Below are 16,110 nucleotides of genomic sequence, written 5' to 3' on the forward strand. Positions count from 1 at the left end.
TAGCAATGGAAATTCCATTCCACAATTCACCTGTTGTTCACTTTTTTTTTTGTGACCCTTTTCCAGAGCAACTGCTATTTGGATTGAAGGACAAAGATACTATTGTCAGGTGGTCTGCAGCAAAAGGGTAAGTAAGTTGTCCTGCATCAGTTGATAATTCCTATTCCATGGTCAGCACATAATTTTAATTCTATGGTGACTGCCTCAATTGGAATCAAGTGGCATTGGAGTAGTAACTGATTCATATTTTTTAAAATAAACATTTTATTGAGGTATTTTTGGTTTTACAACAACAAAATAATGACGATTAATTTTCTGCGAAGAAGTTGACGAACGGTTGCCACCTCCGGGCGAACCCTCACAATGACCCTCTTAAGGCGAACTTGATTTTCTCCAAACCGAGAAAGCTAGCCATGTCAGATAGCCTGGACCCCGACTTTGGGGGCTTTGAGTCCCTCCAAGCTAATAATATCTGTCTCCGGTCTGCTGGAGTAGCAAAGGCCAGAACGTCTGCCTCTTTCTCCTCCTGGATACCCGGATCTTCCGACACCCTGGAAATCGCCACCTCCGGACTCGATGCCACCCTTGTTTTTAACATCGTGGACAGGACATCTGCAAACCCCTGCCAGAATCCCCTGAGCTTTAGACATGTCGGAAACATGTGGACATGGTTCGCTGGCCCCCCCGCGCACCTTGCGCACCTATCTTCTACCCCAAAGAACCTGCCTATCCGGGCCACTGTCATGTGAGCCCGGTGAACGACCTTAAACTGTATCAGGCTGAGCCTGGTGCAGGTTATGAACGCGTTGACTCTACTCAACGTATCCGCCCAGAGACCATCCTCTATCTCTTCCCACTTGCGTTTCAGCTCCTCAGTCTGCGTATCCTCAGACACCATGAGTTCCTTATAGATGTCAGAAACCTTCCCTTCTCCCACCCACACTTTGGAAACTACCCTGTCCTGTATCCCCCTTGGTGGTAGGAGCGGGAAAGTTGAGACCTGCCTACGTAGGAAGTCCCGCACCTGCAGGTACCAAAATTAGTTTCCCCTCGCCAATCCAAATTTCTCCTCCAGCTCCCTCAAGCTAGGAAAGCTCACCTCTATAAACATATCCCCCATCCTCTCAATCCCTGCCCTCTTCCATCTCCGAAACCCCCCGTCCATCCTTCCCGGGCAAACCGGTGATTATTACAAATTGGAGACCAGACTGATGCTCCCTCGCTCCCACATGCTTCCTCCATTGCCCCCAGACTCTCAGGTCCGCCACCACCATGGGGCTGGTGGAGTACCGTCCCGGCGGGAATGGCAGAGGCGCTGTTATCAACGCCCCCAAGCTGGTGCCCTTACATGAAGCCGCCTCCATATGCTCCCATGCCGACCCTCCCCCCACCGCCCACTTCCTAATCATGGCTGTATTCGCCACCCAATAGTAGTTACTGAAATTTGGCAGCGCCAGCGCACCCTCTCCCCGGCTCCGCTCAAGCATTGCCTTTTTTATTTGCGGCATCTTGCCTGCCCATACAAAGCCAGTGAACACTTTGTTGACACGTTTAAAAAAAGGACCGTGGAATAAAGATGGGGAGACACTGGAACACAAACAGGAATCTCGGAAGGACCGTCATCTTCACTGTCTGGACCCTCCCAGCTCATGACAAAGGGAGCGTGTCCCATCTTCGAAAATCGTCCTTCATTTGGTCTACTAGTCAGGCCAGATTAAATTTGTGCAACTGTTCCCATTCCCGCGCCACTTGGATGCCTAGATACGTAAAGCTTCCCCCTACCACTCTAAATGGCAGTTCCTCCAGTCGCCTCTCCTGTCCCCTTGATCACATTTAACAACCTTCTTACATTGGCCACCAACTGCCTTCCCTTAACAAACCCCGTCTGGTCCTCCCCAATCACATCTGGAACACAGTCTTCAATCCTAGATGACAAAATTTTGGCCAGCAGTTTGGCGTCCACATTCAATAGGGAAGGTGGACGGGGAGCTCACAACAGCTCCGGGTCCTTGTCCCACTTCAGGATCAGTGAGATCGTGGTCTGTGACATCGTCAGGGGAAGCTCCCTTCTCTTCCTTGCCTCATTGAATGTCCTCATCAACAGCGGCTCCAATATCCCAGAGAACTTTTTTTAGAACTCCACTGGGCACCCATCCAACCTGCGGCTTTACCCGCTGCATGGCCTTTAGCCCCTCCGCTATCTCTTTGATCCTGATCTGGGCCCCCAGCCCTCCTACCAGCTCCCCGTCCACCTTCGGGAAATTCAGCCCCCCTAGGAAGTGCCTCATCCCCTCCGGCCCAGGTGGGGGTTCCGACCCGTATAGCCAACTATAAAACTCCTTAAACGCCATATTGACCCCTGCTCAGTCTCCCACCAGGTTCCCGTCTCCATCCTTTACTTTCTCTATCTCACTGGCTGCCTCCCTCTTTCTAAGCTGATGTGCAAGCATTCTGCTGGCCTTCTCTCCATGCTCATAAATCGCTCCCCTCACCTTTCTCAACTGCTCTACCGCCCTTCCTGTGGTCAACAAGCTGAACTCCGCCTATAGCCTCCGCCGTTCCCTTAAAAGCCCTACCTCTGGGGTCTCCGCGTATCTCCTGTCGACCTGTAGTATCTCCTTTACCAATTGTCTCTGCCCTGTCTACCGTCTTCCTATGGGCCCATATCGAGATCAGCTTGCCTCTAACCACCGCCTTCAATGCCTCCCAGACCACTGCTGCCGAAATTTCCCCCGTGTCATTGACCTCCAGGTAGATCTGAATACATTTCCTCATCCGCCCGCACACCTCTTCTGCTAAAAGTCCCACGTCTAACCTCCAGTGCGGGCGCTGGTCTGAGATTGTAATTGTCGAGTACCCTGTGTCAGTAAAGCCCTGCCCAGAATAAAGAAATCAATCTGTGAGTACACTTTATGCACGTGTGAGTAGAAGGAGAACGCCATCACTCTCGGCTGCCCAAATCTCCATCTCCTAGTAACAGCACAAAATAAATCAACCCCTTTGATAAGCCTAACGTCTGTGCGGAGTCTGCACGTTCTCCCCGTGCCTGCGTGGGTTTCCTCCGGGTGCTCCGGTTTCCTCCCACAGTCCAAAGACTTGCAGGTTAGGTGAATTGGCCATGCTAAAATTGTCCTTAGTGTCCAAAAAATGTTAGGCGGGGTTATTGGGGTTTGGGGGATAGGGTGGAAGTAAGGGCTTAAGTGGGTCAGTGCAGACACGATGGGGCGAATGGCCTCTCTGCACTGTATGTTCTATGTTGTTCTATGTTTATCGATCCTTGTGTATGATTGGTACTTTTGTGTCTAAAAGAAGAACGTAGCACAATGAGGTCATTAACTAAAATCCTGTCTTGTTACACATCCCCAACTCTAAAATAATCCGTTCTCTGGTTGGTTCCAGAATGTATTGATACAAGAAGCTGTCCCATATACTCTGGGCTACTTTTGCCAATTTGATTTATCAAATCTGTATGAAGATTAAATTATCCCATTATAATTTCAGTACTTTTCTTAGTGAACAAATCATTTTTTGATTTATTCTCTGTCCTACACTGTACCTGCTGTCAGCGGGCCCATAAACCATCCCTCCTAGCGACTCCCTTCCTTTGCTCTTTCTTATCCCCACTCAAACTTACTCTACGTTTTGATCCTCTGAACCAAAATCTTTTCTCATTACTGTACTGATCTCATCTTTTGCTAACAGAGCCACCCCGCCTCATTTTCCTTCCTTCCTGTCCTTCTGAAATGCCAAATACTTTCTTGAATGTTCAGCTCCCAGCTGTGATCACTTGATAACCATGTTTCTGTAATGGCTATCATATCATACTCATTAATTTATATTTGTGTTGTCAATTCATCCATCGTGTTACGGTTGCTGTATGCATTCAGCTAAAGAGCCTTTAATTCTGTTTCGTTTTACCATTTTTCCCTACTCTGATCTTATTTGCTGGTGCACTTTTCTGTTTGCATGCTCTGTCCCTTCATGCCACACTCTAGATATCGTTACCTGTGTTGGCACTCTGCACTATTGCCTTATCCTTTCTCTTTAACTTTCCAAATCTCCTTGTTATGTTGGCCACAAAGGCATGGGGTATAATCAATAGATCTCCATGTGGGTTTCGTGGAACATGAACGTTCCTATTGAGCAGGTGGCAGCCCAATGGGAAACGAGCAGCGGGAATTTAAAACCCACTACTTCAATCCAGGCTGGTATTCTGTATGTTCCTGGGCTTGGGCCTGTGAACTGTAAGCCACGGCTGCAGCCTTTTCCGGGATGTAAATATAAAGGTATGGTGGCGGAAGACTAACCTTGGTGAGATTATCACATTGGCAACAAGGGAAAAATTAGTTTGTTTTCTGAGCAACCTTCATTGTAAAGAACAAGCTGCTTCTCCGTTAAGAAAAAAATGCCTCTGTTCGGTAAATTTAAACCCTATGATGTAAGTGGGGGAAACTAGGCCCAACACAGAGTGCATGTGCTTCTTCTTCCGGGCTAATAACATTGAGGGAGACGAAAACAGAAAACATGCGAGGCCCCGACATTCAGCCTGATAAAAAGTTTTGACCTATCCAGATGCCCGACTCAAAGAATTTTCAAGACTCTGTAAGAAAACATTATGGTCTGAAGCCTCGTTATACTCCAGAGATACCACTTTACCACAGCAGGGAGAACTGCGGGGGCGTCTGTCACCGGACTTTTAGCCATATTATGAAAATTGGCAGAATGTTGTGAATTCGGAACACCCGCAAACAAAATCTTGTGAGACAAATGGTATGCTGAATAAATCGCTTGACAATCCAAAACAAATTGGCAGAACTCAATGTGGAATTGAAAAAAGCCATTGAAATAGCCCTATCACTGAAAAATTCAGAAAAAGAGGCCCAGGAGCTACAAGAGGAGTCAAACAGCAATGTCCTCTGGTTAGGGCGAGGGGCCTCGTGTAACAGTTACCGTTCCTCAACTGAGGGCGATTGTGTAAATAAAATGTCAGGTAATCCATTATAATATTGGAGTTCAACTCGCATTACCCAACAGTCAAGGAAATACAATGATAATCCCAAGACCTGGAAAGTTGCAGATGCCAGACGATGGACTTCTTCAAGCACTGATAAGGGACACAGCCAAGACAAAGTTATAGGACTAGATAAAACACATGCTGTGAAGGGAAGAAGCCAAGGTCAATACTGTCCTGCACCATGTAGATATACCTACTTCCAGAAACCGGGGCAATGCAACTAAACTGCACCATTATGCCCAAGATCGCTCCAATAATGGTAGAATTTGTGGCAAATAGTCATCCATTGAAAATGGTGGACACGAGCTACGTTCTTCGTTATCGGGGAGCAAACATATCATCACCTCCAAATTGGCATTCAACTTTTAAGCTTTGCAGTTACGAAGGACATGGGAGCCATTATGAATAAAGGATACCACAGTGACCCCAGTGACTTATAGGCAGCAATCAGTCTATAAGTTGTGTGGGGACAAGGACCAAGCCGAATGGGGAGTGATTGGCTCCAGCGGATCAGGCTGAACTGGTTGGAGATTTTCATGCTAGGCATAGGAGGCTGTAGTGAAATCATCAGCAAATACAATGAAGTTTTCCAGGAAGATTTAGGTCAACCATGATGCTACACCTAAATATTTGGAACAAGACCAGTTCTATACTCCCTATTGGAAAAGGTGGAGACTGAATTTGGGTGCCTGCAAAATCTGGGCACAATACAGTCAAGAGTAAGCCACGCCAGTCGACCCTGCCCTTAAAACAGACTAATCGGTCCACCTCTGTAGAGATTATAAGCTAACGGGTCAAACAGGTTTTCAAGCTAGATAGATACCACGTGCCTTGAATCGAAGACTTGTACACCAAGTTAGCAGGTGGCCAGACTCACTAAATTAGATATGAGCCATGCCTATTTTCAACTTGAATTAGACAAGCCTTCCCAGAAAAATGTTACAATCAACCCACACAAAGGCCTCATCAGTGTGTGCCATATTTCAGCAGATCATGGAGAACATAGTCCAAGGGTTATCCAAAGTGGTGGTGTACTTGGATGATATCCTGGTCATGGGGACTTCAGAAGGAGAGCCCCTGACAAACCTAGAAGAGGTCATGCGGAGATTCTTGAGATCTGGGATGCATCTGAAGAGGGAAAAGTGTTGTTCAAGCAAATAAAGTGATCTACTTGGGCTATCGGGGGGATACAAAATGTTTACATTCAGCAGAGGACAAGGTAGAGGCCATCGAGGAAGCACCAACTCCAAGAAACACCACGGAGTTAAAATCCTTCCTGGCATTAGTAAATTATTACAAGGAATTTATCCCAAAATTGCTCTCCTTACTGACCCCCTTGGAAATCCTTTATGGAAGTACCAAAGATGGCCTTGGGAGACACCACAGGTAGAAGCTTTCAATAAAGTTAAACATCAATTGCTGACCCATTTTGACTCCTTGCCACTTAGTCTCCCTGCCATTTAGCTTAAAGCTCTCTGATCAGACCTATTGCTGTGATTCACCAATACACTGGTCCCATCAAGGTTCAGGTGTTTGCCTTCCCGACATATAGTTCCCACTTTCCCCAGCACTGTGTCAGTGCCCCATGAATTGAAGCCCATTTTACCCACTCCAAGCATGACTGGTAAACCTAGAAAGTGTCTGCATTCAAGCAGGTGGACAGCACTTAAAACGGTAGCCTGAAGAGGTAATACACAAAATCTCTTGCCATTCAGGAAATGCCTCTCGACTGTGAAAAGAATAACATGCTGGAGGTGTCAGTTACAGGAGGAAATCAAAATTTCGAGTAAAGCCTTTTAACTGGACTCACATTTTCTGAGTAGTTAACCTCATCTGGAGAGATTCGCACAATTGTGCGTAAGAGACATCATTGAGTAACTACCTTCAAAGGTTTGGGATGGGTGTGTTATCTGACTAACGCTATTATTGAATCAGTTTAAATGTTGCTTTGCTGACTAAGCAGAGAATGTTTTATTGGAAGAAAAGTGGGCTTACATTTACACTAAAAAAAATAAATTAGAAGGTTGACCATGAGGTGCATCATATGAGCCCAACATCAACACATGCACTTTTCATTAGTTTTCATTGCTTTCTCCTTTACCCAGGCCACTGATGCAAAAAGGAGCAATACGAGAGCAGTTAAAATAGCTAGAAATGGATAAAAATAGTTGAGAATTAGACCCTTTTGCGAACATTTGCACTACATTGTTGACTGTGAAAAATATTCACTCCTTTGACAGCAGCTTTCAAAACTGACCTCTGCCACCTAGAACAGGGATGTCCAAGCTTTTTGCATGAGAGAGCACGTCAATTTTTTTCTCACTGGGGGCGGTGAACAAATTTCAGAAAGATTTGGTTTGGTACAACATTAAAAGGTTGAGGTATGAAGAAAGAAAACAACAACTTGCTGAGCAAAAATAAAATGTCAAAGCAATAAATTGAGAATTAAAAAAAATGAGTAGCGAGAAAAGATGACCATTAGAGTGTGTGTTTCCTGCTCACTGCCAGTGTTAGGGTGCTCGCCCACATCAATGATTTGAGTGGGGGAGGTCACATGATGTGAAGCCAGGAAGCAATTCCGTTTTTGCAAACCCCGGCTCTGCTCATCATTTAATCTGTTGTTTCATCCTGGTGCATATTTCATACTTGTGTTTTCTCGGGCTACATGGCTTGCACCACGTCCCTGGAGCTTCCTGATTGGTCTTTTTGCGAGAAAGAGCAGAGATAAAATGCTAAAACCTCGTTTGTTCGTGGCAATCCGAGTGGGCAGGGGTGGGGTCCAGCTTGTAGTGGTGCAGTTGCTGCTGACCGGGATCTCGCCTTGGCAGTACTGTGTGCATCGGATGATGGCCGACCTCGAAGATGGTGCTTTGACTGAGAGTTCTGGCTTTGTGGTGCAGGTCGTTAGAGCTCACTTCGAGGAACTGCAGGGTACTTTTAGAAGAGCATGAGAGGGTTCTTGCACTCAAAGAAGCACAGTTCCTAGTTAGGGGCTGTCTTTGAGTTGTCAAAATCCTGCTGCATAGTGTGTTTATCCTAATGGGTTCGGCAGATGGGGGCCTGAGCCTGGCCCCTGGTGAGAGATGGGAGATGAATTCCTGATTGAGTTTGAGAATTGCCTGCCGTGCTTTGGTAGTCTTGATGTGAAGGCTGGGTGTTTCAGATTAGATGCAGTACAACGTATCCTGTCTGCGAGGCCAGGGATTGGTAGGGCTCACCGATCACTGGTCCTATTACGTCTTGTTCTCGTCGTGAGGGGTTGGAGTTGGCCCGGTGGGTTGAGTTCCCCCCCCCCCCCCCCCCACCCACCCGGTTGGGGCCGACGCTGTGAACCTCCTATGCTTCGGAAAGACTGCATGGTCAAAGTGATGGTGTCTCGTGCTTCGATCGACTGAATCATTGAGTGATCCTGACCATTGATCATGCCTTATCCTTTGCCTTCCTGTACAGCATGCAAGACGCCTTTGGGCCTTTCTTCATGTTTCTCTCCTGGGCTATTGTAATGGTTGGGTTGTTTAGGAGGGAGGTTGCTCTGGATATCCTTCCTGCGATCATGGTCGCTTTGAACTAGGCTCGGTGTACCCTCCTTGGGGATTCTTTTCTCATTTTCTTCTCTTCACCACGGTGAGCATTGTGTTGGTTCTTATCCTGATCAGGCCTGGTCGTCTGGGGGGGAAGTTTCTGTTGGGGAGGAAGCAATCGGCCCTCCCTCCCAGGGCATCTAATTATTGGGTGCCTTGACTGTTCATCTTCTTCTCAGGCAGGAGCCCCCCAATCACCCCCTTGGCCAGAACTGGAATAATCATTCTCTTTTTGTGCATTTCCCTGGATGGGTATCTTAAATAAGATTCTGGATTTATGTCTGACAGCAAAGCAGATTTGTAAATTCAGTCTATGGAAAGGAGCTTGCATTTTATATAGTGCCGTGCATTTACTTTGGTCTTCATGTTCAGTGAATTACTGAGAAGTAAAGGTGTTATATGTGGCATACACCACTCCAAATTGACACACAGTAAGGCCCGACAAACAACAAATGAATTAAATGACCTGTGAATATGTTTTGGTTGTATTCGTTGTTCAAATTAGATTGACACTCAGTTCATCTTTGAATAGTGCCACGGGATCCTTGGTTTTCACTGAAGTGGGCAGGTGGGGCCTTGGTTTTCTTGCCTTATCTGGAAGATGATGTTGCAGCACCGTCTCAGTACTGCACTGAAACGTCAGTCAGATTATGTACTTAAGTTCTCAACCGAACATGGAAGCCACAACTTTCTGACTCTGGTGAACATGCTACTACTGAGCCAAACTAACGGGAGATAACTGCATGGCTTTGTACCAGAAACCTTTAACAACTCTACTTACTTCTATGCTAAGAAGATGCTCTGTTTCATCAAGCTATTTCTGTAAGATCGGTTGATACCAGGCAATTTTGGTGATTCATTTGGTGAATTAAAATGACTGAGGTCTTCAAAATGCTATTGATATTTGCTTAGTTGAGAGGAGTTAACTGGATGATAAAAATTTGAATTGATATATTATCTTGTACCCTATTTCAGTATAGGAAGAGTGACTGGAAGACTTCCAAAAGAGCTTGCAGATGACGTTGTTGGATCTGTACTTGAATGTTTCAGGTAATGATTTAGTGTTTAGGTTACATTTTCCAATTTTCTTTTGGCCCCATATCAGGTGATGTATTGTGTTGCAATGCAGTAAATAGAGTAACAACTTATGCTTCATCACTTTGTCACTACATTCTATTAAAAAAACTGAAAAGAGTTTCAAACTTGTACAGGAATGGTGTTGGGCAAGGCAGAAATTTGCTCAGGCTAGCAGTCCTAACGAATTAATGGTTAACTCTTCATTTGAATGTCTGAATGCTGGAAATGAAAGTTTCCTGAGGATAAGAATAGTAGAGGTAGAAACAATGTGTGAATCCTTAATGTTGGTAATCTATGCAGCCATGTAGAATTAATATCCAGTTATTTTTTAATTGTACGGAGGGAGTTGCAGTGATATGGTATTGATCGATATTGAAACTATTAGACAAATTTTTAACTCTGCATTTGGACGATTATCTGTTTCAGAATTAGGCATGAAGATTTGTCCCTTTACCTTTCTTGACTGAGGGCAAACAGCTGACTTCATATTGACTTAGTTCACCAGTGCGATCCTGTCGCTAACTTGTGTAAGATGGTGAAATGTGATATAAAGCTGACCTCAAAACTAATTTCTGCCACATCTCCTACCTACATGAATAATTTATTTGGATCACCTCAGTGCTGTGCTTGGTAACATGCCAGTGCTTGGTAACACATTGGGGAGTAGTTCATGTGTGATTGATAGTTTAATGCATTTCCCACTGGTGTTATCGTTTTGGGGTATGGTTTGGAGTAGATTTGTATTTATTTAGTCAAATGTATATTTTCCCCACACATCGATGTTCCTGAAGTCACATGGTTTGCTATAATTTACTGTGGATTTATTAGCGTGACAAGCGATAATTGGTTTCCCCAAATCCAGTCACCTTAGTCCCTTGCCACCTTTCATCACACCCAAAATTAAACAAAAGATGAAATAGCTGGAGGCATCAATAACATTTCTACAAGAAACTCGCCTAACTGGAAGTGAATACCTAAAGCTAACAGAAAAATGGGTTGGGCAGATTTTTAGTGCTTTTATATTCTGATTAACAAGGGGTGGCAATAACTGGGAGTAATAATACTGACGCCCAGACTTAGTAGACTGACATGGATGAGAGCGAAGGTGTAGTTTTGATTGGTGATTTGACGTCAGTTAAGAAAGAGTCCCAATCAAGTGAAACTAACATTTTTCTTATGAGTATTTTCCTCACTGATATGTTTTATTTCCTTTTCACCAGCCATTGAGTTCTGTTTATAACCTTGCATGTTTATGGCAAATGTATGCCTGAAATTAATATTCAACTTAGAATTTATCTATGTATATATTGTTGGATTTTCATATCTTAACTTTTGTTTATTACATCAATAGAGCTATTGATAATACTTAGCACTTGAAATCTCATACATTTCTGGACGCAGCAGCTCCCAATGGATGGGCAAACCATTCCAATCCATCCCATAATTCATTAAAGCTCAGTGGTTAGATACCAGTCAGTGATGGTATATTGCCTGTTTTCACTTTTTGTTATTTACCACATAATTCTTGACTTATTTTATGCCACGAACAATGATTTGCCATCTCCATTTGATCTACCTTCCAGTGAAATTTGAATGCTTGATCAATAAAAGCAACAAAATTATTTTTGTAGCTATCTTTCAAGAAGATTTTATTTTCCTATCCATGAGTTTATGTCATGAAGCTTGCCAACTTTGTTATCAGGCTATAAATGCATGTTATTTACTGCAAATAAATCACATTTCTGGCTGCCTTGTCGTTGTGGGATTATTATTAAGCGTCAGCATTGAAATTACCCTCTTGTGCACAATTCTGGTCGCCACAGTACCAGAAGGATGTGGAGGCTTTGGAGAGGGGGCAGAAGAGGTTTACCAGGATGTTGCCTGGTCTGGAGGGTGTTAGCTATGCGGAGAGGCTGAATAGACTCTGATTGTTTTCATTAGAACAACGGAGGTTGAGGGGCGACCTGATAGAGGTCTACAAGAATATGAGGGGCATGGATAGAGTAGATGGGCAGGCGCTCTTTCCCAGGGTGGACGGGTCAGTCACCAGGGGGCATAGGCTTAAGGTCCGTTTAGAGGAGATGTGCGAGGCAGGCCTTTTTACACAGAAGGTGGCGAGTGCCTGGAATGCATTGCCAGGGGAGGTTGTGGAAGTAGATACGTTAACAGTGTTCAAAAGGCATTTTGACAAATACATGGATAGGATGGGTATGGAAGAATACGGCATTAGGAAGGGCTGAGGTTTTTGGCCAAGGGAGGTAACATGACCGGTACAGGCTTGGACAGCCGAAGAGCCTGTTCCTGTGCTGTATTGTTCTTTGTTTTTTGATAACATGACTACAGAGAATTGTAATTAAACTAAAACTCATTTTTTTCAGAAAGAAAGCATTTTTTTTAGCAATAAAGCTCAGCGAACAGTAAGGACTTTTTGACTGGTGAAGCATTGCAATTATGCCAAAATTCCAAGTGTGTATCACTTGAGTAAAGAAACTTTCCTTGATATCTTTTTAAATGCATTTCACATAAATTTCCATTTGTATTTTCTGGCCTTCAAATCTACCACGCTATTAAATTAATAATATGAAATTACTTCCCATAACTCTCCCAAGTACACCATTTAATAGTAAGGTATATCCCATAATTGATATGATGTATTGCTTGACCTCAATGTCTATTTTCTCTTAACTAATCCATTTAACTCCGCTTAGTTTTGTTATTTTCTGTATTTTTAATGCAAGTATGTTTTTCCCAGTTAGTCCCTGAAAAGTCAGGCAATCTGACATTGTTACCTTTTATTACCTATCTGTATTGTTGCAGTTTTCAGGAAACAGACACAGCCTGGCATGGTGGATGTCTTGCCCTCGCTGAACTGGGCAGAAGAGGATTGTTACTTCCTTCTCGGCTCCCTGATGGTATGTAATAACCAGATATGCCTTTTCTTTTAAAAAGTACTCACTTTGCCCTCCTTTACTAAAGATTGCAGGACATGTTAAACCACCAGCATAAGTTTCACACTGTCTCAATAGTAAATGTGCAGTGCTTAGCTGTATGTAAAAATATCTTCATTTAATTTTTCCTTTTGCCTGTGCTTATTAAAAAGCTATTGCTCATTAACCGAACTGTTTTTAAAATTCATTTAAATTGACTCTTGTACATAATCAATTATATTTTTACCCCTGCTTGGCCATGCTCCAGTTCTTGCCTTTGATTATCGTCCTGCACTTCACCTCTTCTTTATATGGTGACTCATCCAGAGGTATGGTTTTGCAGGTCTTGACATCTCTTAGTATCTCAACTAAGTAGCTATCCCAGAGAGTGAGTCTGAACTTGGATGTTAGTAAGCAACATTGCAGTTGGAGGCCAGTCTTGCCTTTCTGAAGAAATTCAGCTGATGATTAGGAACAGGATTAGACCATTTAACTTCTTGAGCCGTTCTGCCATTCGTTGAGACCTAACTACCTAACTTTTTCCCTGTATCCCCTAATACCTTTGGCGCGCAACAAATTATCAATCTCCGTCTTGGGGTGGAGAAGTGGGTAGTGGAGGGTGAGTGGTCACAAGTGAGCAGCATCTGAGAGTGTTCTCTTTCTAACCCGTGCATGATGAAACCAGCTCTGCTGCGTCCACTGCTACCCGAGTTAAGATTGGGTAAATCAGGTCTCAAATCTACACTGAAACATTTCTGGTGTATTCTTCACCACCAGACCAGGTGATACATTTACTACTTGTTTTTTTGATACAATTACCGTAAAATAATTCTTTCACATGTGCTTTGTTTTAAATTAGGAAGTGGAATTTCTTCTTTCACAAAAAAATAGGATGCCTGTTTGCCGATGTAATTCAAGGCCTACTGACAAAAAATCTAATTGACAGAAATCATAAACTTTAATGCTGCATAGTGCAATTTTAGTTGTGGGTTGTTCAATTTGGAGGACAACAGAAGTTCTTCAAATTTTGTTAAAAGGAATTTGGGCCATTGCAAAAAATGATATTTAGTTGATATGAGATTTAAAAACATTTTAAGAAAAATCCAGAGAACCCAATTCTTTTTCCGATTAAGAGGCAAGGGCAATTTAGCGTGGCCAATCCACCTACCCTGCACATCTTTGGATTGTGGGAGTGAGACCCTCGCAGACACGGGGAGAATGTGCAAACTCCACACTGTCAGTGACCACCTGTGATGTACCATCAATGATGACAGACGAGAGTCGGAAGAGTAAACTGTGGCTTTAATCAGCTAAAAGATACCTGCTGGCAGCCGGTCCCAGAATGAGGGCAGGGCTGGAGGTTAGCTACCTTTATACTTGAGCCTGAGGGGCGGAGCCAGCAGGGACAAACCCAGACATGTAACGAACAGTAAGTACAATAAGTAAGAACAGTATGTACAATATAATACAGTGGTTAACCACACCCAGGACCGGGATCAAACCTGTGTCCTTGGTGCCGTAAGGCTGCAGTGCTAACCACCGCTGCTGTGCCGCTATCAGATCATAGCTACAAACAAATTTAGGTGACCATTTTATTTAAAATTCCTTAAAAGCAAATAACTGAATTGTGTGCATGCAGAAAGAGTTACTGTGGGTAGTGTGCATGCAGAGAGAGTGGGCATGTAAATTTACTGACAACCTTCATCCATGAACCTACTACTCAAAGCTATAGATTTACTTGCTCCTGGCTTCTCATCTAAAAAATACTCATCTATTTGTTTTTGGTCCTAAATGAATAAACTCACATTTAGCTGCATTGATATAGTCACACTTAGCCATTGGACCTCTTATAGTTTTGAAATAGAGATGATTACTACTGAATTTGCAATGTATCTTTTCAGGTGCTTTTATATTGCTTCTTAAGTCCTGAACAAAATATATTTCCTGCCTGTAGATACAAAACCAATGATTCTGTCGGGTTTTATCTGATTGTGCTGCCATCTATGAATGACCTGGGTATCTGAAAGATTGTCGCCATAAAATAAAAAATTGTGATTTCTCGGCAACTTCAAAGACTTTTGTGTGACTGCCATAGCTCTGAAATCCACACCTAACTGTGCAGATTTCTGAGTACCAGGAGCTGATAATATTTGATCTCCAACCCCAGTGCAAAACCCCAAATTAAAAAATGGAGACTTCATTTTCAATGCAGTAAAAAGGAAACTTTAAAATAATGTTTGACATCAAAATTTGACTTTCAATCAAGTTAGTTTCCTTTTTATTACACATTTGTTTTGAATGATTTGCCTGTTCACTTTAGATATTATTGTCATTATGTGAATTTTGTTTGCAGTACCCTTGTACCTGATATGTTTTGATATAGAAAAACTATTTACCTTTGGTGTGATTTAATATAAATTTACTATGCGGAATGATATTCTTATTTTACTACTAAAATATTACTAGTGTTCAACAAAGAATGAAATAGGCAGGTTTTTTTTCATGATAAATTATCCTTAATCCAGTAGCAAAAAAAATATATATTTTATAATAAATGGTTAAACATTACACTAAGTGTTTCCATCACCAGAGGATTCACCATAATATAAATTAATGTCCACAACAATATTTTTTTTAGCAGTGTAACAACCCTCATGAATTACTTTCCCCAGTACTTCAAGTGAACCTAATAAAGCAAAATTAAAGTACATTGTTTTAATTACCATCACAGCATTCTAAGCAATTTAGAAGCTGCAAAATAATTGTATACATATGCATTTTTGGACCTGTTCTTTAGCCAGTGTCAAGGAAATACAATTAAACAAAACTTGATGGACCGTTGGTTAGAACTGAGTCAATTTGGATTTCAACTAGTTATGGGTTCATTTTAATTGTTGATGATGTGGAGATGCACCAGGTGAGCACAGTAAGAAGTCTTACAACACCAGGTTAAAGTCCAACAGGTTTGTTTCGGATCACTAGCTTTCGGAGCACTGCTCCTTCACCTGAGGAAGGAACAGTGCTCCGAAAGCTAGTGATTCGAAACAAATCTGTTGGACTTTAACCTGGTATTGTAAGACTTCTTATTGATTTCAATTATTAGTTTTTTTTTTAATGTTTTATTGAAATTTTTTTCCCAAACAACAATTTTTCCCCTCTTACAAAGCAAACAATACAGAAATTTTTAACAATACACAAGTAACAAAACCCCTTTATCTTTGACCTAAACTAAACTAACCCCCCCCCCCCCCCTTCCCCCTGGGTTGCTGCTGCTGGTCATCTGTCTTCCCTCTAACGTTCCCCTAGGTAGTCGAGAAATGGCTGCCACCGCCTGGTTAACCCTTGAGCCGATCCTCTCAGGGCAAACTTTATCTGCTCCAGTTTAATGAACCCCGCCATATCATTTACCCAGGCCTCCAGTCCGGGGGGTTTCGCCTCCTTCCACATGAGTAGGATCCTGCGCCGGGCTACGAGGGACGCAAAGGCCACAACGTCGGCCTCTTTCGCCTCC

General features: G+C 43.0%; 1 protein-coding gene across 1 annotated transcript in view; it reads left to right on the forward strand.

Annotated features, from left to right (window-relative positions):
• tbcd (tubulin folding cofactor D) overlaps positions 1 to 16,110 on the forward strand; it is a 375,176-nt gene that overhangs the window by 56,225 nt on the left and 302,841 nt on the right. Inside the window, 3 exon segments of the mRNA XM_072483144.1 lie at positions 67 to 127; positions 9,571 to 9,645; positions 12,490 to 12,584. Of these exon segments, the coding sequence (XP_072339245.1) occupies positions 67 to 127; positions 9,571 to 9,645; positions 12,490 to 12,584 (231 nt within the window).

This window comes from Scyliorhinus torazame, chromosome 18 (assembly GCF_047496885.1).
Source record: "Scyliorhinus torazame isolate Kashiwa2021f chromosome 18, sScyTor2.1, whole genome shotgun sequence".
In the NCBI taxonomy this organism is placed as follows: Eukaryota; Metazoa; Chordata; class Chondrichthyes; order Carcharhiniformes; family Scyliorhinidae; genus Scyliorhinus; species Scyliorhinus torazame.